At 36.3% G+C, this 20,081-nt stretch overlaps 2 protein-coding genes across 2 annotated transcripts; one reads left to right on the plus strand and one right to left on the minus strand.

Moving 5' to 3' along the window:
• Positions 1–1,559: 1,559 nt before the first annotated feature.
• On the plus strand, positions 1,560–9,540 carry LOC127802660 (protein STICHEL). Its single transcript, XM_052338599.1, has 6 exons — positions 1,560–4,109; positions 4,500–4,719; positions 5,669–6,160; positions 6,481–7,249; positions 9,024–9,123; positions 9,214–9,540. The coding sequence occupies exons 1-6, from the start codon at positions 1,944–1,946 to the stop codon at positions 9,313–9,315; spliced, it is 3,849 nt and encodes a 1,282-aa protein (XP_052194559.1). The 5' UTR covers positions 1,560–1,943; the 3' UTR covers positions 9,316–9,540.
• Positions 9,541–10,771: 1,231 nt separating this feature from the next.
• On the minus strand, positions 10,772–19,147 carry LOC127801084 (2-C-methyl-D-erythritol 4-phosphate cytidylyltransferase, chloroplastic). The gene is made up of 11 exons (XM_052335932.1): positions 18,801–19,147; positions 18,630–18,701; positions 16,490–16,545; positions 15,216–15,295; positions 15,003–15,085; positions 14,271–14,348; positions 13,453–13,521; positions 13,147–13,215; positions 13,001–13,047; positions 11,685–11,775; positions 10,772–10,970 (listed from the first exon to the last, which is right to left on the minus strand). The coding sequence occupies exons 1-11, from the start codon at positions 19,140–19,142 to the stop codon at positions 10,902–10,904; spliced, it is 1,056 nt and encodes a 351-aa protein (XP_052191892.1). The 5' UTR covers positions 19,143–19,147; the 3' UTR covers positions 10,772–10,901.
• Between the last annotated feature and the right edge of the window lie 934 nt (positions 19,148–20,081).

Below are 20,081 nucleotides of genomic sequence, written 5' to 3' on the forward strand. Positions count from 1 at the left end.
TTATTTTAAGCTTTTGAACTTTTTTTTGTCTTTTAATGAACTTTTACTTATAATACAATACTTATTAATATGGTTCGATTTTTAGATATTTTCAAATTTACGAACACAGTCAATATAGTAACTTTACATGATCCGAGCAACTTATATTTAGGAAAACTCTTACAAGTTATCAGAAGAGTATTAACTTGGTTTAAGTTGATTTGTTACAACTAATGGGGTGATTGATGAAAACAGGGCAAAGTGACAAGTAATAAAGACAAAGATAGGAAAGAGACAATAATAAGTCACCCCATCCAACAACTTAACAAAGAGGATGGGGAGGTCACCAACTTAGAGAAAAAAAAAAAGAGAAAAATTAAGGTTTATTTTATTCATAAAAAGGTCTCTTTTGATAAATTAAGAAGTCAAAAATGTAGTTTGTGCTAGTGTTTATTTTAAAATAAAATATTATAATAAATTTGATGGTGTAATGAACTAGCCATGACTAATATAAATTGCTTGGGTCATAACTAGAATAATTAGTAGATTATTTTGCGTAAAGATGAGCAAAATTTCAATTAAATTGAAATAACTAAATTAAATCGATTGAAATTGGTGGTTTGATTTTATTCTAAGGGGTGATCGGACTAAATAACCCAAGATTAACTAAGCCTAATCTTTGGTTAAATTAAATATGAGTTTAAGTCGCTATCAAAGTATTATTAATTTGTCATACTTGAACCGAACATGTTATAAGAGTTAGCTAAACAAGTTAATTGAACGAGAGAACATGCAAATACATAATTCTTGTATTAAGAGGGAGTCCATTTGAGGGGTACCCATTAGGTGATAATAGGTAAAAAAAACTAAACTTATGTGTCGAGGTGCGACGAAGAAACATAAACAAAATATTATTCTTTTTATGTGCAATGATTCCAATAATTCACAATTTATGGTCAACATCAAATTATATTAATTAATAGACAAAATGTACTGTTCTATCACTAAATGCAATCTTGCAATGTTTCCCAATTAGGGCCACATTTGTGATCTTCATTGACATATGTCATGACAAACACTATTTAGAAGTAATTAATGGTGGATATAAATGTAGAAAATGCAGAAGAATCATTATATATAAGTATAAAAAATAACCCTTTTTTAAGTGAATTTTGAAAATTAAAAAATTTTAAAACAATATGCTTATAAATTTCATCGAATAATAACATTATTATTAAAATCAATGTAAGAGTAAACTAATCATTTTGATTAGTCATCCCTTAATTTTCTCTAATAATTTCGGTAACATATTTTTGTCTATTTACTTATTTGTCTCTATTTTTTATCGATATTAACTCATCGATACTAAAAATTAATTGTTGAATGTTTTTGACATCTCTTTACTCATTGTAGAAATTTTAAAAATTAAAAACTCAATCAAGAAGCCCTAATTTAGCAATTTGGAGTGAATTTGGATAGAAATGTTTCTTAAAATCTTATATCTATGGATTATGGAAAATTTCCGGGAAAACAGTAGAAAACGGGGAGGTGGACAGAGCCCGTGGAGTGTAATGAAATGAAATATAGATAGCGAGAGAGAGAGAGAGAGAGAGAGAGAGAATCTCTCTGTGTGTCTGTGTCTGTGTCTGTGTGTGCGTGTGTTGATGTGAAAACAGTGAAAGTTTGTCTCGGCGGGATTGGAGGGAGTTTTCGCATTTTCATCTCGATATTCAGCCATTATTGCTCGCTTCATTCAAATCAAACCCTAAGTTGCGCTCTCTCTCACTCTCTCTCTCTCTTACTAGAAAATAATCAGTATTCGCTCTCAGAGATCTGCGAATCGTCTCCTCTGTATCCACCATGCTTCCATTCATTCACTTCACTGGTGTCGCTCTGTGCATATAAATTTATGTGTGATGTGTAAATGAGGTTTTTGGAGTAGTTGTTTTCATTGATTTGCAGTGATGTCAGAAATGCGGGGCCGAGGCAGTGGATTTGATCCGAGCAATCTGCATTTGAAGAAGGAGTTGACGCAAATCCGGAAGGCAGCTCGGGTGCTGAGAGATCCCGGCACGACCTCGTCCTGGCGGTCGCCGCTCAGCACCGCCAGATCCGCTGCTGCTGCCGCGGCGGCGGCCAATGTGGCTTCATCTTCGAACCAGGATCAGTACTACTCGCACCACCGCCACAGGAGCAGCGGTGGCGGCGGAGACGATGCTGGTAGGATTTTGCAGTATCAGTCTCCGTTTGCTAGGGACAGGAAGATATTTCTGCACAATTGGAGGACTGGTCAGAGGTCCTCGAGCGAGAAGAGCGTCGCCACGACGGCGAAGTCGGAGGAGAAGAGGCGGCAGAGACCAGAGGGCGATGGCCGTGACGACGGGAATGATGGCTCCTCGTCGTCTTCGGTTCCGGAGGAGAGTGTAGAGGACAGCTTGAGCGATGCGCAAAATGGCGGCGACTCGAAGAGTGACACTTATATTGCCGATCGGTACGCTTCGAAGCTCTTCAAATGCAAAGATACAAACCTTGCGCCATCGATTAGACGGAATTCGATTAAGAAGAAATCGAAGGTTAATAAGCATTTGGCTATGGCGTTGAGACAGCAAATAGTGGAAAATAGGAGGTATTCCAGGCAACCCTTAGAGGCTTTGGGCCGTGAGGACTCGGCCAGCTTGGTTGATCAATCGGATGATACAGAGGACTACTACAACTCGGAGGATTTGCAAAGAATTTCTGCAGCCTCACCATTGCTAGCCAGACTTAAAAACAAGAATTGGCCTCACTCATCTAAATTGTTGAGAAATAGTAGAAAAGAAGACTCATCTTATACGTACAATAGTACTCCGGCATTGTCAACAAGTTCTTACAACAGATATGTAAATCGGAATCCAAGCACTGTTGGGTCTTGGGATGCTACTACTGCGTCCTTAAATGATGGGGATGATGAGGTGGATGATCAGTTAGATTTGCCAGGTCGTCAAGGATGTGGGATTCCTTGCTACTGGTCAAAGAGGGCAACCCCAAAGCATAGGGGAGCTTGTGGAAGTTGTTATTCTCCTTCACTGTCAGATACTTTGAGGAGAAAAGGAAGTAGCATCTTTTGTGGAAGCCAAACTATGTATCAAAGGCGTCATAGGGGATCATCCTCCAGTTCCAAAAAGAAGAGACTTGCTTCCAGAACAGCTCAGGGTGTTGTACCTTTGCTAACCAATCGTGGGGATGGGCAAGGAGGATCGTCTATAGAAACTGGGGACAGTGATGATGAGCTCTCCACAAATTATGGGGAGCTAGATTTGGAAGCCTTGAGTCGGTTGGATGGGAGGAGGTGGTCATCAAGTTGTAGGAGTCAGGAAGGATTAGAGCTCGTAGCTTTAAATGGGGATGCAGAAACCGAAAGTACACCAGAAAACATCAGAAGCTTGAGTCAGAAATACAGACCAATGTTCTTTGAAGAACTGATTGGGCAGAACATTGTGGTTCAGTCACTTAAGAACGCAATCACAAGGGGGAGAATTGCCCCTGTTTATCTCTTCCATGGTCCACGTGGGACTGGGAAGACATCTACGGCCAGAATTTTTGCAGCTGCCTTAAATTGTCTTGCCACTGATGAAGCCAAACCATGTGGGGTCTGCAGGGAATGCACTGAGTTCATCTCTGGTAAGAGTAGCGATCTGAGAGAAGTTGATAGCACCAGTAAGAAGGGAATTGATAGAGTTAGGCACCTTTTGAAAGACTTGCTTGTAGGGCCTTCATTAGCACGTTCACGATGCAAGGTTTTTATTATTGATGAGTGTCACTTGTTACCTTCCAAGACTTGGCTAGCATTTATCAAGTTCCTTGAGGAACCACCCCTACGTGTTGTGTTCATATTCATAACAACTGACATTGACAATGTACCACGTACTGTGTTGTCCCGCTGCCAAAAGTATTTGTTTAACAAAATCAGGGACAGTGACATGGTGACCAGGTTGAGAAAGATTTCTGCTGATGAGAATTTAGATGTTCAATCAGATGCATTGGATTTGATTGCTTTGAATGCTGATGGTTCACTTCGAGATGCTGAAACTATGTTAGACCAGCTTAGTTTGCTTGGGAAAAGAATCACGACATCTCTTGTAAATGAATTTGTAAGTTGTTCTAGCGTTGCTTCCTTTACATTTATCCTTTAATTTTCAATTCTTTATTATTTTTCTAATTGAATTTCTACCAAATAGAGTTTACACCATGGATATGCTATCCTGGTGGCGTGCATCCGATTTAGTAATTTATGTTTTTAATGAGTGGACGTGGTTGATAATGTATGATCTTGGCCACGACTGAACAACAAGTCTTAATCTCACGACTAAGATACTTATTTTTTGTTTAGCTGTTATGGCCTTCTTTCATTTGACATTGGCGCTTTGTTCATTCTTCTTTTCTGGTACTCACAATACTAGCATATTATGGCCCCTGTTATGCGTTATTACTAGTTTAGTTAGAGGATTCATATTTGATTTGGTTTGCATTGTTTGATGCAGGTTGGGGTGGTTTCAGATGAGAAACTACTGGAGCTTTTGGAATTAGCCATGTCATCGGAAACTGCAGAGACTGTTAAGAGAGCCAGAGAGTTGATGGACTCAGGGGTTGATCCAATGGTGGTGATGTCTCAGTTGGCCGCCCTTATTATGGATATTATTGCTGGGACATACCACATCATAGATTCCAAGTGTAATGGTTCACTCTTGGGTGGGAGAAGTTGTAAGTGCACTCACTTCATTGTTGTTCTTTAATGTCGTTAATTTTTGGATATAGAAGATTCCGAGCTCCACATTTTCAAGGTGCTACTGAACTGCCTATTAACTGATTGGTCCAAGCATTCAGTCATCTTTCTTATTTCAAAGCTCGTATTTCCAGTGGACACCATCTAGTAACATAATAAGTTCATTCATTTTACCTTTGGAAGCTTTAACTAGCCTGTGCATGAAACACTATAATGGAGATTATAAGCATTGCCCTTTGCTAGTTAACTCATAGCAACTTGATTTTTTTTGTCTTTTTCCTAAAAGTAACTTGATGCCTTTGTCTAATTGCACTGGGAATGATATAATTCTTTTCATTTCCCATTATATGTCCAGATAGACTGGATCTTGCTGGGTCATAGGCTTAATTGGTACTAAAGTCACTGAGGGGTTGATAATTGGTTTTGCTGATATTCGTATGAGTGGAACGTTAAGGGAATTCATAATTCCTTACATGACTACTGTGAGGATTCAGTGTGATTATTTGGATTGTGCTGAGTTAATGGATTGCATGCTGTTAAAAAATTATGTTAGCATTATTCAACAAGTTTAACTGGATTCTCAATGTGTTTGTGACAATATGACTGTTGCATCACTAATGATGTATGTATATGTTATGAGCACAGATGGTTTGGGGGTTCATTATATTCAAAGCATTTATGTGATATCACTTTTTATTCTCTTGTATCCACCATCGTTAATCCATCATATGCCAAAATGTACTATAAATCAGCCAGTACTTTTTTTAATTAATGGATTTTCTTCTCACATTTTTGGTCAGTGAAGTTACTTACCTAACATAAAAACTTCACAAAAAAAGGTCTGTTTAATTTTAAATTCGTATGTTTTCAATTTGGCTATTATCTGCTGTCCTAAGCCAACTTTTTGATTGTGGAAATGTTTCTCAGTGACTGAAGCAGAGCTAGACAGACTGAAGAATGCTTTGAAGCTTCTATCGGAGGCTGAGAAACAGCTGAGAGTTTCAAGTGAGCGCTCCACATGGTTCACAGCAACCCTATTACAGCTAGGATCAGTGCCTTCATCAGATGCAACTCAGTCAGGGAGCAGTAGGAGGCAGAGCTCAAAGACAACTGAGGAGGATTCATCTACTGCCCAAAGGCAGAGACCTGACATTCACTTTCCACCCCAAAAGTTAACCTCTGCTACCTCTTTGCCTAAAGCTGGTGTTGAAAATGTGACTAATCAAGAGAGTCTCCTACTAGATAACGGTGCTAATATTCCCAAACACCCCCAAAGCCGATTTATAAGTGGCAATCTGTCAGTTATCTCAAATAAGTTGGACAATATCTGGTTGCAATGTATTGAGAGGTGCCATTCAAAGACACTAAGGCAACTGCTTTTTACTCATGGAAAGCTTATCTCTCTATCTGAGGTTGAAGGTTAGCACTCCTTTCTGCATGTTTCATTCATCTTCTTCTTCAAATACAATGTACAATGCTGCAGAACAGATTGTACGAAAGACAGTTTATGTTATGTTTGTTTTCTGAATTTCTTTGCTCATGAGCAGTTAGCTTTCATTTATAAGAGAAAAAAATTCTATTGATTTTGCCACAAAATTGCTGGCAGTTTCAGAATAATGAAGTTGATGGATTTTTCTCTGCATTTTGTATTTGAAAAGCCACTTTTAACAGTTTAGAATTGTTACACAGTTCTTACTTGGGAAGCTATTTTCTGAAGTCTTAACTTTTCCTAGTTGCAGGTATTTTTGTTGCTTATGTTGCGTTTGGGGATAAGGACATCAAAACCAGAGCTGAAAGGTTTTTAAGCAGTATCACAAACTCATTTGAAATTGTTTTGCAGTTCAATGTAGAGGTCAGAATCATTCTGTTTTCACATGAAACTTCCATGAATAATGGAAAAGAAGTTGGTTTGCCATATTCTTTGGACGGGAATCAGATCAATACGACTGAGTTAATTAATAGGGAAAGAAAAGCAATTTCTTCCAATGCCATAGATGGTTATTCTGATATTGATTTGCATAAGGGTGCACTAGACATGCCTAGAAGAAGCCTCGATGATTCTGAAGGTAGGCTGGGTGGAACCTTTCAGCCTGCTGCTGGATCACCAATTCCATTGGTAGAAGGGAATGCTAAAACAAGTCACACAAATGAGAGGATTCCGATGCAGAGAATAGAGTCTATTATCCATGAACAGAGGTTAGAAACTGCATGGTTACAAGCTGTTGAGAAAGGTACTCCTGGGTCATTGAGTCGTTTGAAACCTGAGAAGAACCAAATCCTGCCTCAAGAAGGCATATACTCTCAGAATCAAATGGAATCCATGAATTCCATGGATTTATCCTCCCAGCATTGGGAAGATGAGTTAACTCAAGAATTCAAGCTTTTGAAGATTAGTGATCCAAAGACAGTCCAGAAGGACCAGCTTAGTAAAAGGATGGATCAGTGCCCCATCTCTCCAAGCTTATTGCATAATAGTAGCTTTATGGGAAATATCGGCAAAGACAACATGTAAGTTCTTGGCAAATCTTTTATATCTTGTGTGTATGTGCCTATAATTTTCCTGATTCCATATATAGCCAATGTACTAGCATATGATTATTGAACTTCTGTTTGGAATTTGATGCGTGATCAAGTTTAACACCTATAGCCTGATTAAGTTTCATGAGATGCAGTACAGACCTAAGGTCAATCATGAATTTGGTTGGGAATCTCTCTGTAATGTTTAAGTATCTAAATTAACAAATTTGTGAACAAAAATTACCTGAATTTCTTCAGAAGACAGTTTAGGAGTCAAACACCTCTGTTTGGAGGGCTTCTGTGCTCTCCAATATTGAAATCTTTTATACATCCAATAACTTTATTTTTAAACTTTTAGGACTCATGGGCTGGTATGCATATCACTAGCTTGTCCATATAGTTTAGTTCTTTTTAGCATATGCAACTAAGTTCTTATTAGTTGTCTATTTGCTTGATAAAAACCATTTTGCATTCCCTGTCAAGTTATTGAGGTTATTGCTGGTAGTACTATGATATTGGAAGGATATATAGCTTGAATGCTGTCAATTATTGTCACCTATTATGATGTTGGGATTTCTTTCAAGTTGGTGAGCCTTCCATGAGCAAAAGTGTTACTTGGCCAAATGCAGGCAAATTCTACTTGGGAATGAAAAGTTGTAGGCTCGAATGTACTTGCAGGGAATCGTTTATTCTCTCTCTGATATGTTCTTGCTGTTCGTTGAAACACATAAGATACAAATCCAAGGGACCATTGGGGAAGACAAGACTCCTCATCAGACATAATCTGAAGTAATTGTTCTCAATATTTAGGATATGCCAATAAGTGGCCAAAAGCTGTGTGGGGCATGCTGGAGCATGGTTTCTGAACATGCCTTCTTTTAGAGATAGGTATCTGTTTCATTCAGCAAACAGGAAGCTAGATACCATCTTAGTTTTTTGATGATAAGAGTGATGGAGACGAAGAGTCCTAACTGTTCTAAAAAATTTTACTTCAATTGTTCTAGAATTTCATAGTTCCATTTAGATAATTAGGAATGTTTTGTAGTAGAATTCATAGTTTAGTAAGATTAGGATGTTAAGTTTTTCATTTTCCGCTGGGTAGAAAATTTTGAGTATATAAATACTTCACAGTTAGGAATGATTCAAATTAGGTTATTATTGTGAGTATATAAATACTTCACCAATTACCTAGCACCAAAAAAGGCCCGACCAGTTTAGGAATTATTCTTATTTTGGTTATTGATATTTGGATACAAGATTTGAATTTTTTTTATTCTATTCTCTACACCGTTGAGTATAACAATCCAATGGATAGTCAAAAAATGTTGTTATCCCATATCAATTTTAAATCTCTTACAGCAGTTTGCAAATTTATTCAGTTTTATAAAAACTAAGGACTTGTTTGGTTTGTAGAATATGTTTTTTTTTTTTTCATCTCTCGTGTGAACTTTTACACAAAAAATTGGACAAACGTGTTCAATTGTTGAATACAAAGGCAGCACGATGGTAGTTATCATAATTTATCGAGGGCAATCTTGTTTGTTTACCTAAAATTATTAAATATGTTGGGCTGAAAATTGGTGTTCTTTTAAATGAAAAATACAGGGAAACAGAGTATTTATGTTTCGATTTGGAAAATGATCTTATCTGAACATAGTGTCTTGTTTTCTGCTTTTAGCAGATGTTATTTTTCTCAAAAAATAAGGGCTATTTTCTACAATTGAAGGGGGGCGGCCTTAATTCTCTTCTCTTGTTTGTTCTACAGGGGATATGAATCAGGGGCAGGGGCAGGGGCAGGAGCAGGAGCAGGAGGCTGCAGTGGTCTTTTCTGTTGGAATAGTTCCAAGCCTCCCAAAGGGGCAAAGGTATGCTGTTTGGGAATTTCCACACACACACACACTTGGGTAAAACAAAGGAGATTTGATTTAACCTACGTACTCAATCGATTCAATCAGATTAAACAAGGGAACCCAGTCCGTCCACGCAAAGGTGCGCGATTTGCATGGTTTGGAGAGTGTGCAAAGCCGAAGAGGATTGAGAATAGGTTGAAAAGATGATGGAAGAAACAAGAAGGTTCCAGAAGAAGATTGAAAGGAAAGAGATGCGACGTTTGAAGCGAAATGTGATTCTCTCTTGCCCCACCCCAATTTTTTCTTAAAACATATTTCTCTTAGTGTTTTTGTCTCTTACCATATGTAGAGCCATTTTTTTATGGATTCAGATGTAACCAAAGAGAAGAATGTAAAGCTTTATATGCAGCTGAATTTCTGCAGTTCTCTATATTTAACCTGATCTTTTTATGCGAAAGAATAAGGAAAGGAAAGATTTTGGGACATTTTCTCCCTTTCATTAGAACATGTTGTTATGTTCCTACTCCTTGAATTAGAAGATGGAACTTAGGGCTGACCATGGATCAATTTGAACTGAATTCATTCCTTTAAAAACTGAGCCGAAATTATCTTTTTAGTTTTGATTTAAAAATTGAAAACAGAATCAAAGACTTAGGATCGATTTTGATTTTTAAAAATAAATAATTAAAACTGGAATTGGATTCTGGTTTCGATTCAAATTGTAAAAAAAAAAAAAAAAAATCATTTAAATGTGCATCGGCTAAAATATTATTTTTGATTGTTGCACATTTAAATAGTTTTTTTTTTTTATTATGGTTTGAATTGAAATTGGAATCTTGTTCCTATTTCGGTTATTTATTTTTAAGAACCAGAATTGAAACATAAATCTTTGGTTCTAATTCTATTTTTGAACCAAAATTAAAAAATGATTTCGTTTTAATTTTTAAAGGAATAATTCTGATTCCATTCATGGTTCAAACCAAACCAAACCATGGCAAAAGCCCGAATGAAACCTTGTTCATCACAAAAACACAAAACGTGCAGCCTTTACCACATAACCGATCGGATCACGATGCTGCGTTTCCAACCATTTTTTCCCACCCTCCGCTATATGCCCAATAAGGTTCCCACCCGCTGCTACTTCTAACTACTAGTTTGCTTCATGATTTGAGATACCATAATTTCCAATCAGGACACGGCTTCTATTAGCAGGATTTAGACTTTAAATTTTTTTGGCCATATTTTTATCCTTTGCTTTCATTTTTTTTTTATAGCTATTCAAGTTTTTTTTTCCTTTTCGATTACACCCTTAAACTTGATTTTCTTGTCAATTTAATCGTTATACTTTGATATTTTTTTTACGTGTCAACTTAAATTTTTTATTATTTTAATTATATCTATAAACTTATATTTTTAAATTACTTTAATTTTTTTACTTTTTATGTGTAAAAAAATAAAAAAGATAAATAAGATAATGAAATATATGTTATATATTTACGTTAAAATACAAAGGTTATATGGACTTGAAAATGCAAGATCTTAAATATAATTAAAATAAAAAATTTGAGTAATTATATAAAAAAATAAAAATATAAGTTTTACCAAATCTTTTAGGCGAGAGAGTTAGAACATGTTAATGAGCGGACACAATATTTAAACTGCATTTTGCCTAAATCGTCTGCATAAAAATTGTCTTTTTATAATATGCATTTCAACAAGGATTGGCCTCAAGAGCGGAACAGTTACAGTGCCAAAAAAAAAACAGAATTCTGGGGGAAGAAGAGTGATATTTACTATGATGCCACCACGGAGCTTGTGTTCAATATCCTTTCCGCTAATAATAAATCATCAGGGGTCGTAACCTGTGGGCATGAAAAATTTCATCATAATAGTTCATAAGCAAAATGAAGTAAAGCCAGTTATTGTATTCTTGATAGATGTTCAGAAATAAATAGACAACAAGGCTAACCTCATACTTTTGACTGTCATGAGTTTTTTATTATTTTAATTACACTTTTAAATTTATATTTTTGAGTTAATTTAATATTTATATTTTGACATTTTTTTGTATGTCAACCCAAACTTTTAATTGTTTCAATTATACCCTTATATCTATATTTTCGAATAAATTTAACTCAATATACTTTGACATGTAAAAAAAAAATAAAAATAAAGTGAAATGAGTCAATTTAATTCCGCTCTTTTTTGCATGTCAAAGTATAGAAGGTTAATTTAACTCGAAAATGCAAGTACAGAGGTGTAATCAAAACAATAAAAAGTTCAAGTTACCACATGAAAAAAAAGATCAAAGTATAGGGATTAGATTGACTTAAAAATGTAAATTCAGAAGTGTAATTAAAACAATAAAAAATTCAAGTGATCACATAAAAAAAAATTAAAATATAGATTTGGCCTAGAGAACAACTATTATAAGCTCTAATCTGACCTATGCCCATGTATGTATCGAAACAATGACTAGTCAAAAGCACGTGCCCAAATCCTTAAGCAATGTTTGGAAGTTAAATTACTTAAATGACCCAATTTTTATCTGAAGACCTTTGAGCAAATTCCGCTACCTTGATATTGGTGTAAGATCCTTCAGTTATGTATACAGGATGTTTGAGGTGCTCCACAATGGATACATCATCAGTGACTTCTAGGCCCTCCCTGCAGAAATGCTTGAAACATAAACTTTTGTTCAAGGTTTAACAATGAGTAATTGATAACTGATGAGCTTTAGAACAAATGTCAATTTTCTGATGGGAATTCATCATCTCACTTGCTTGAGTGAACTACAAAGGACTGCGGAATATCTTTACGATAAAGAGAAGTATAAGGTATTGCCTGCATATAGTTTTCTACATGTAAAGAAACTCATACAACTAATGATAGACAATGCTGGCGGGAAATGTGAAATCTAACCAAAAGATTTGCTAGGTAGGGCCAGGGTGCTAATTTCTATGGAAAATGCTATTGGTACACCTATTTTGTACATCTTGGGCTATATAAGGGGGTATTATGACAAAAAAACCTCACATGAGGCGTATAGAGGCGCGTGAGGCACATGTGAGGCACAAGATATTTTGGTCATAATACCCCCTTATGTAGTCTAAGATGTACAAAATGGGTATACACCTAGCATGATTCTTTCTAGATAGTTTGTTTTAGCAAGAAAACATAAATAAATATCAACTTGGCAAGCCTAGTCTCTCTTTAAAGAAGGGTGTCCCTAGTGCATAAGACTCCCCACTTTATGAGGGTCGGGGGAGTACTCTCACTTTTGCCTCCGAGAAACTAGATCCTTCTTATATACTCAGTCACAAAATTGCCTTCAAACATGCCAGCAACAAAGAAATCTTCTTTAACCACATAGCTTGTTTTTAGACGATCAACTTGTGTTAAATGGGCCATCACGTATAGCAGCAAAGGATTCATAAGACAAAATTTGTCTAAATCTGGGTCTATACGGACTGGAAATGATGTTGCAGACTTAATGACTTTGACACTTAAATGACTTCTCTTTTAAAGATCTTTAATTATCTACCTGTAGGCTGTAGCAATTGTAACCCACTTCAATCTAAAAACTTATAGTGACAGATGAATAGAGCTTTGGCAGGACTTTGGGCAGCTTAACCAGGCAAGCAAACACCAAAGCTCATAGCACTCTACAACAAATTACATTTCACTAATTAAACAGGAAATGATTCACTGACAATAGGGAAGATAGAATCAAAAACAATAAACGTTTTTCTTTATGCCCAAAAACTGTTATTTTACCTATAATTTTATTTTATTTTTTAGTCATTTTTATGTGGAATATGCAATAACTTGAGGGTTGAATACAATTTTAGATAGAATAAAGAGACTTGAATAACACCAGCTTATATAGTACCTATTTACAAGTTCAAAACCTTTCTTCAGCAACTCTGGCTTGATGACCTGGGAGAAAAGGTAACATATACAGTTATCCTATCTAATGCATAAATATATTTTTGCTTGTAATTATCAAGTGAATTTTGAACATTTTCAACTGTAAACCTGTGGGGTTTGCATTTCCCAAAGTGTTTTCCGGTCTAAAGTTCTCACAACAAATGAGTCACTATTTGCCTGCACAGAAGCTGCAAATTAGTTTTACATTTCATAATACAGACAAGAAGGAAAAATTTATTTAACTGATATAGTTTACATTCCGTATTAATTCACAATCAAGCAGACAAGACAGTTGAAAACCATTTCAATAGAAAGAACTTAACAAAGTTATTTACTCATGAAAAAGTCCAAAAGAAAAGAGTAGACAAAAATCTCATCTAAAATTTTACGTGCAAAAGTAACTAGCACTAGTACCTCCTTTATTGTAGCTTTTACAGGAACACCAAGTACTGCAGCTCCATTCAACCAACCATCCCTCAGAACCTGACGAAAAAAAGAAAACTGATTCTCATCATAATGTTGCATCTCTGAACTGGCAAGGACAGTTATCCTGAAATAACTGACGCATAAGTTGTGAAGCTATTCTGAAAGATTTGGTGCCTTTTTGGCTGTGCTGTGTATTAGCTTAAAAATGCCCTTAAGTAAAAGCGTTTTTGAAATTCTTAATTACATTTGGCCAACATAAAAAAAATTATATGACGCAGAATCTGTTTCTTTTGTGGAAGAGAAGAAGTTGGAGCTTCTCACATAAACAATTTTTTCAAACATGAAATAACAAAAATTTCTCAACTCCAAACCAACAGTTACGTTACAATTCAAATATTTTAAAATAATGTGTTACGAAACATAAAATTTGGTATATGACATGTTCCACCAATAACTGTTGTAAGGTCATTGAAAATTGAATAACAAAGCTCCAATGGATAACGGTTCTTACTGCAGCAAAGGTTTGACATCTAAATGTCAGAACTTGAAGAACCCTGCAATTAAACATAGCTTTACGGGAACACCTTATCACTTCGTTTTTACTTCTCTTTCTTTTTTTTTTTGGCTTGTTGCTTTAACCTTTCTCATATTTGTATGGTTTGAACTTTGAACATGTATACAGAACAGAAGGAAGATGAGGCCCCCCAAAAAACACAGTCCTCCTTGAAGTAGGCCAAATAATCATTAGCAGTGTGCTGACAAGATTTGGAAAAGAATAAGAAGGAAGTTCCTGATAGCCAGCAAACCTTTTTGACATCTCCAGAGGTCACCAGAGGTCTAGCAGAATCATGTATACATACAAGTTCAGACTTCAAATCAATTACCTGTAAACAGATAATGGCATCCATTGGTTAGAGAAAAAGATTTGTACCAAATAAAACAGAAAAATATCAAGTACTAATCGAATTATCAAAACTTAAAGCATGCAGGAAAATCTCATAAGCTCTGCATTACTTGGAATAGTTTTATCATATTCAGGGCACAGTTCAGGCACCTAGTGGAACTAAACTAACACTGTAGACTAGGCAGCATCACCAAACATAAAATTGCATGCTGGTTAAACCATAACTTCTTTCTAAGACATATGGAAAAACTAACTTCATTCAATTAACCAGCTGACAACCTGTTAGGCCTAAGAGATCCCACACTCCAACAGACCAATCATACCTTGGATATTTGCAATTCTTTCCAAATTAAAGAATGGTCTAACAAAACTTTGATTAATCCAAAAATAAAACTTAAACTAAATAATTTTGATATAAAAATAATCAACTGCAGATATCTTTTCACTCTCCCAAAATTCAATGCTAGAGCTCTCTCTTTGTAAGAAAAAGCTTCCTAATCATAGAATTTTCAAACATAACAACACTAAAGAAAGTAAACAATGAGTGAAACAAATACATAAGAAACTAAAGACATTGAGTAGAAATAAAAGATACATATTGTAACCAAATTAACTCAATAAACAATGCATGCACCTGAAGTCCACTGTATACAGAATCTTGTCTCTCCTTCCCAGGTAATGCGAACTTCAGGTCTATATGGACCTTCTCTTTGATGGCTGAGAAAGGGAACACCACCTTTTTCAAACACTTGCTACAGTAAAGAAAGTAAACAATGTACAGCCCGAAACACCCAAGGAATAAAAAAAATAAATGTCTCTGCATGTAACTCATAGAGAAGAATCTAACCTTCAAAAATGTCCTTGTAAGAAGGATCACAAACTACAATTATTTCCTTCACTTCAATCATCTGTGAGAAAGTGTAGAAACTGCAAAAAAGACAGCACAAACCATAGCATAAGCAGATAGCAGAATAAAGACCATTTTAGACATTTCATAGCAATGTTTGTATACCAAATCATTATTCATCAGTATCTGCCTTGGAACTAACTATCTAGGCCAAGATTTGACCAGAAAAATACATACATATATACATATATACACAGAATTCACTTCAAATCTTGAGTTGCCTAGGCTGCAACTTGCATGTGCTAGATGATGAATAGCATGTGCTCGACATGTAAGCTAAATAATGCTTAAGATATTACAAGAAGACAAGAACAACAACAACAAGAATCATAAGCCTTAATTCCACTAGGTGCAGTTTAGATTTCTGGTCAATACAATATACTTAAACTAGGATATTCTACCGACCAGTGGCCAGTCAGCTAGATGAATAATGTTGCACTTGTTCCCCCCAAATCTTTTCCTACGTATGCTATGTTCTTCTCATGTAGTATAGCTGCAGTTTACATCATATTAATCAGAAGAAAACCGAACTAATTGGTTGAACTGGTTCAACTCAGAAAGAGAAGGACATTCAGTCTGGTTCAATAAATTGAATCACTAAAACCAGCTAAGTTTGATTCCTGGAGTGCGCAGGTGACCCCATATCTAAATCACTTCAGTCTCAAGCACGCATGACGGAAAAATTGAATAAGTGAGAGCTTGTCACTAGTCTGTTTATCAACATACAGTCTACAGAGGAATTTTTTTCTAAGATATACATAATTTAATAACACCAGTTCAATCTGTTGAATCAAGGAACAGCAACTAGCACTCTTACCAGTATAATGTCTACTTCAGTAGCTTTGGTCTACATAATTCATAATGATCTTTGAAATTCGTGTTAATTACTAGTTTCATTGAATAGAGCTATAGACCTGACCTTGAATGTTGTATTACATTTTCAGTGTTCAACACTCGCTGCTTCATCTGAGAACCTTTTCATCATCATTTATTATTTATTTTACATAGCCCTGTAAGTTTATTTAATGGAGTCTATCCATGATGCCTGGAGGTTCTAGGTACATTATAAAATTTGATTGACGCTGCTCACAATATGATTTAAATATCATTAAATAGGGACAACGAAACTGACTTCAGGAAGTCCCCTTATATCTGGTCAACAAGAAAATGGTGGATAAGACTGTCAAGAGATCAGATGAATAGTGGCAAGTTACCTGTACAAAGCAATTGGTTGGCCAAGAAGTGGAAGATACTGCTTCGGCATGCTTGCCTATTTGCACAAAAATAACAAATGTCATCTGGCAGATGAAAATTCAGAAACTGAACAGTGGGAATACCAACAGATGGTACACGTCTTTGGAAATACACTTTATTGCATTTTATTATGAAAGTATATAGATGCACAATGAGGGTGGCTACATTCCACCTAGAGCAACTACAAAAATAATTTTGCACTGATTCAGTGCGTGTTTCAGAAAGTTAAGAGCTGCAAGATGGTCAACCAAGGAAGAATTAGCATTCGACTTTCTAGCATAACCAAAAATTATGGAGTCAGGCCTGGAATATCCTTACGTGGCCTGCTTTTGTGTTAGGCTCATAAACCTATCCAATGCCATGCTCCATTTTACATTAAACTTTGTACAAAACCATCATGCTCAAAGGGCTGTGGCAAAAAATTCATTTTTCATGATAATATTAAGCTTGATGGAGCACAATCCCATATCCTAGTGGCTGCACACGTGTACACAAAATGACAAAAGCAGTATGGAGATAAGAAAAACAGAAGTCCAGTTAGAACCCAAAGGAGGGTGGGCAGGAAGGAAGAAAAGAAAATAGGACAACTTGAGAGAAAGCTGTAAGTTGCAAAGGAATTAATTAAATCTTGCTGTGTCTTGGAGGGATTCATTGAATCATAACCAGCCATTTGTTATGGTTAAGGTATGGGACTTGTCCCACATTGAAAGTTTAGGCTCTTGGTGTGGGATTTATAACCTCTTGGGCACTCTCCCCTTAACAGTTAGCTTTTGAGGGTGAGTTCTACCCAAGAGTTGTAACAGTTGTATCAAAGTTGGCCTCATGTCTCCTAGTTGCAATCGCACGGCAACAGAGATGATGTCAGCATTGCACTGTTCGTCCAAGACTAGCTGTGGCTAGTGCGCAACCTACAGTCGTGGGCACCAGACTGCGGAGTGTGGTGGTATGTTACGGTCCATTGCAAGGTATGAAACTCATCCCACATCGGAAGTTTAGGCTCTTGGTGTGGAGTTTATAATTTCTTGGACACCCTCCTCTTGACAACTAGCTTTTGGGGATGACTTTTACTCAAGGGGTGTAATAGTGGTATCAGAGCTAGCGCCATACCTCACAGTTGCAATCGTGCGGCGATGGAGATGACGCTGACATTGTAATGTTCGTCCGAGACTAGTTGTGGATAGTGCAAAACCTACCGTCGTGGGTGCTGGACTGCGAAACGTGGTGGTATGTTATGGTTCACTACAAGGTATGAGATTTGTCCCACATCGGAAGTTTAGGCTCTTGGTGTGAGGTTTAGAACCTCTTGGGCACCCTCCCTTTGACAGCTAGCTTTTGAGGGTGAGTTCTAGGCAAGGGTTGTAACACCATTCTTATAGAAAATATTAAAAATGCTTTGGGGGGTGGGGGGCGAAAGTTAACAACAGTAGTAAGGTCATTTCAGTTTTATTTACTTTATTTTGAAAACAAGAAGCAGGGCCAAACCTACCCCTACAAAGTAAACCCTGATTTGGCAATCAACAACAAAGTGCCAGTATTAATTATTACTGAAGCATGATGTACAGTTTGTGTTTGAATCCACAACCTCTGAATTTATGGCTGATGCTAAAGTTCCATTCCTGTTCTGATGAGCAATCCATGAAGTTACTTGAATGATGAATCTTATTTTTACTGATTATGTATCAATATAGATGATAACATGGAAAAAAAAATTATTGTCATTTAGCAAATCCAATTTCTCCTTGTAGATATGTATTTACAGGTTAAGCGCACATTTCAAATTAGTGCAAGATCTAAATGAGCCACCCTGCCTCCTAAAGCATCTAATAGCCCAATTGAGCTGTATACAAAGCCGCATCAATCGGCATGAAAATTCTGCCTGCTATTAGAAAGAAGCAGAGCTACATAACTGCCGCTCAAATCAATAATATACTGTCCGATGAAAAAAGTAACATATGCAACAGCAATTCAAGATCCCGGGCGTAACCATAACCAATGAAGCCATATCACAATTAGATGAATTGTATGACTGGACATATCGCACATATAAAATGCACAGTCCTTTGTGCGTTCAAATACAAAACAATGAACAGCAAGACTTACGCCCATCCTTTTGCCCTTTCCACCAGCCAGAAGAACGACGGACACACTTTTCGCTTTCACGATTTCAGAACTCTGCAAATTAACTCCAAAGAGAAGAAAAACACTAATTATTAACTTAACAACAGCCGAAGCCGTATTTAAATACAAGCACAATGACTACATCCATCTGACCTCCAGCTTCACATCCTTGGCGGAGCATGCAATCTTGTTGGACTTGACAATTCTCTTCTTTCTTGAGGAAGAAATTTCGTTGATAGGCCGTAAGTTTGGACGAGAGTGAATGGAATTCGAGATGCGCTGTGGAATTGCGGGAACGGATTTGGATTTGGAGAGACTCCGCAGATTACCACATCCGATGAATAGTGGAGACGACCGAGTTGAAGACGACGAAGAGGTGGAAGAAGATGAAGAAAGCGAGAGAACGAGTTGATGAATCGACATTCCTTCTTCTTCGTCTTCTTCTCTCTGGTTTTGAACTTCCAAGAGAAAAGGTAGCAGACAAATGTGTTCCATGTGAGTTTCACCTTCTTACATATATATTCCCCTTCAACAGCCGTCTACTACACACACAAAACGCCGGAAGCGAAAAGTATAAATTACATTCTCACCCCTAATGTTAGGTAAAATTCAAGGGACACCTCTCTATTTTGAGAATGACAATATTGTCCCCTGAGATTAAGGATTTTGAGCAGTTTAGCCCCTAAAAATTCTTAACCGCCGTTAAAATTTGGGGTAAAATTGATAGGTGTGAGCTGTAATCTAATTGACCAAATTATTCAAACTCGAATAGACTACATTTTTAAAAAAAATCAAACCGAATTAATCTAATAAATACTTATATCCAACAAATTGAGAAATAAAAAAAAAATTGATCAAAAAAACTGAAAAATAAAAAATTGTGGTCAAAAGGGGCAATTTTTTTTTAAATTTCGGCAAACTTGGTTATTTCAACCTTTTTTAATATGAAAATAGAACCAACCTCAAAATAATCAAAATACTTAAATTTGAAAATCAAACCAAATCAAAATATAAATTGAACCAAACCAAAGTGTTTTGCAGGCCCAATTTAATTATTTCGATTTAATTGAAATATTGCTCGCCATTCAAAATTAATTGTGTATTTATTAAAAATTACCCTTTTAGTTTGAACACTATATTATTTGCAGTGTTTTAAAGATCGTTCTAGGCGGTCACTGGCCGCCTCAAGTATGCCCTAGTTGGGTTTCTTAGGCACCGGCATGATTAATCGGCTATGGTCTGCATCGCTTGAGCTACCTAATTTGTTGCTTTATATATCAGTCGATTTTAAGGTATTTTATTTATTAATTTCGTATCTTAGCCTTTCCCCTTCTCACCTTAAGGCCGCTGTCGCCTTAACGCCGTCAGCTCACCGGTACTCATTATCATCGTTGTCTCTAGCTCTATCATTGCCGTCAAGCTTCATCAATACCG

This window comes from Diospyros lotus, chromosome 5 (assembly GCF_014633365.1).
Source record: "Diospyros lotus cultivar Yz01 chromosome 5, ASM1463336v1, whole genome shotgun sequence".
NCBI lineage: Eukaryota > Viridiplantae > Streptophyta > Magnoliopsida > Ericales > Ebenaceae > Diospyros > Diospyros lotus.

Coding starts and splice junctions, on each gene's coding strand:
- LOC127802660 (XM_052338599.1), top strand. CDS start 1,944: ATGTCAGAAATGCGGGGCCGAGGCAGTGGATTTGATCCGAGCAATCTG. Junction 6,161..6,480: donor CTCTCTATCTGAGGTTGAAG/GTTAGCACTCCT, acceptor TCCTAGTTGCAG/GTATTTTTGTTGCTTATGTT. Junction 7,250..9,023: donor AATATCGGCAAAGACAACAT/GTAAGTTCTTGG, acceptor TTTGTTCTACAG/GGGATATGAATCAGGGGCAG.
- LOC127801084 (XM_052335932.1), bottom strand. CDS start 19,142: ATGGAACACATTTGTCTGCTACCTTTTCTCTTGGAAGTTCAAAACCAG. Junction 14,349..15,002: donor CTGTATACAGTGGACTTCAG/GTGCATGCATTG, acceptor ATCTGTTTACAG/GTAATTGATTTGAAGTCTGA. Junction 10,971..11,684: donor GATCTTACACCAATATCAAG/GTAGCGGAATTT, acceptor TCATGCCCACAG/GTTACGACCCCTGATGATTT.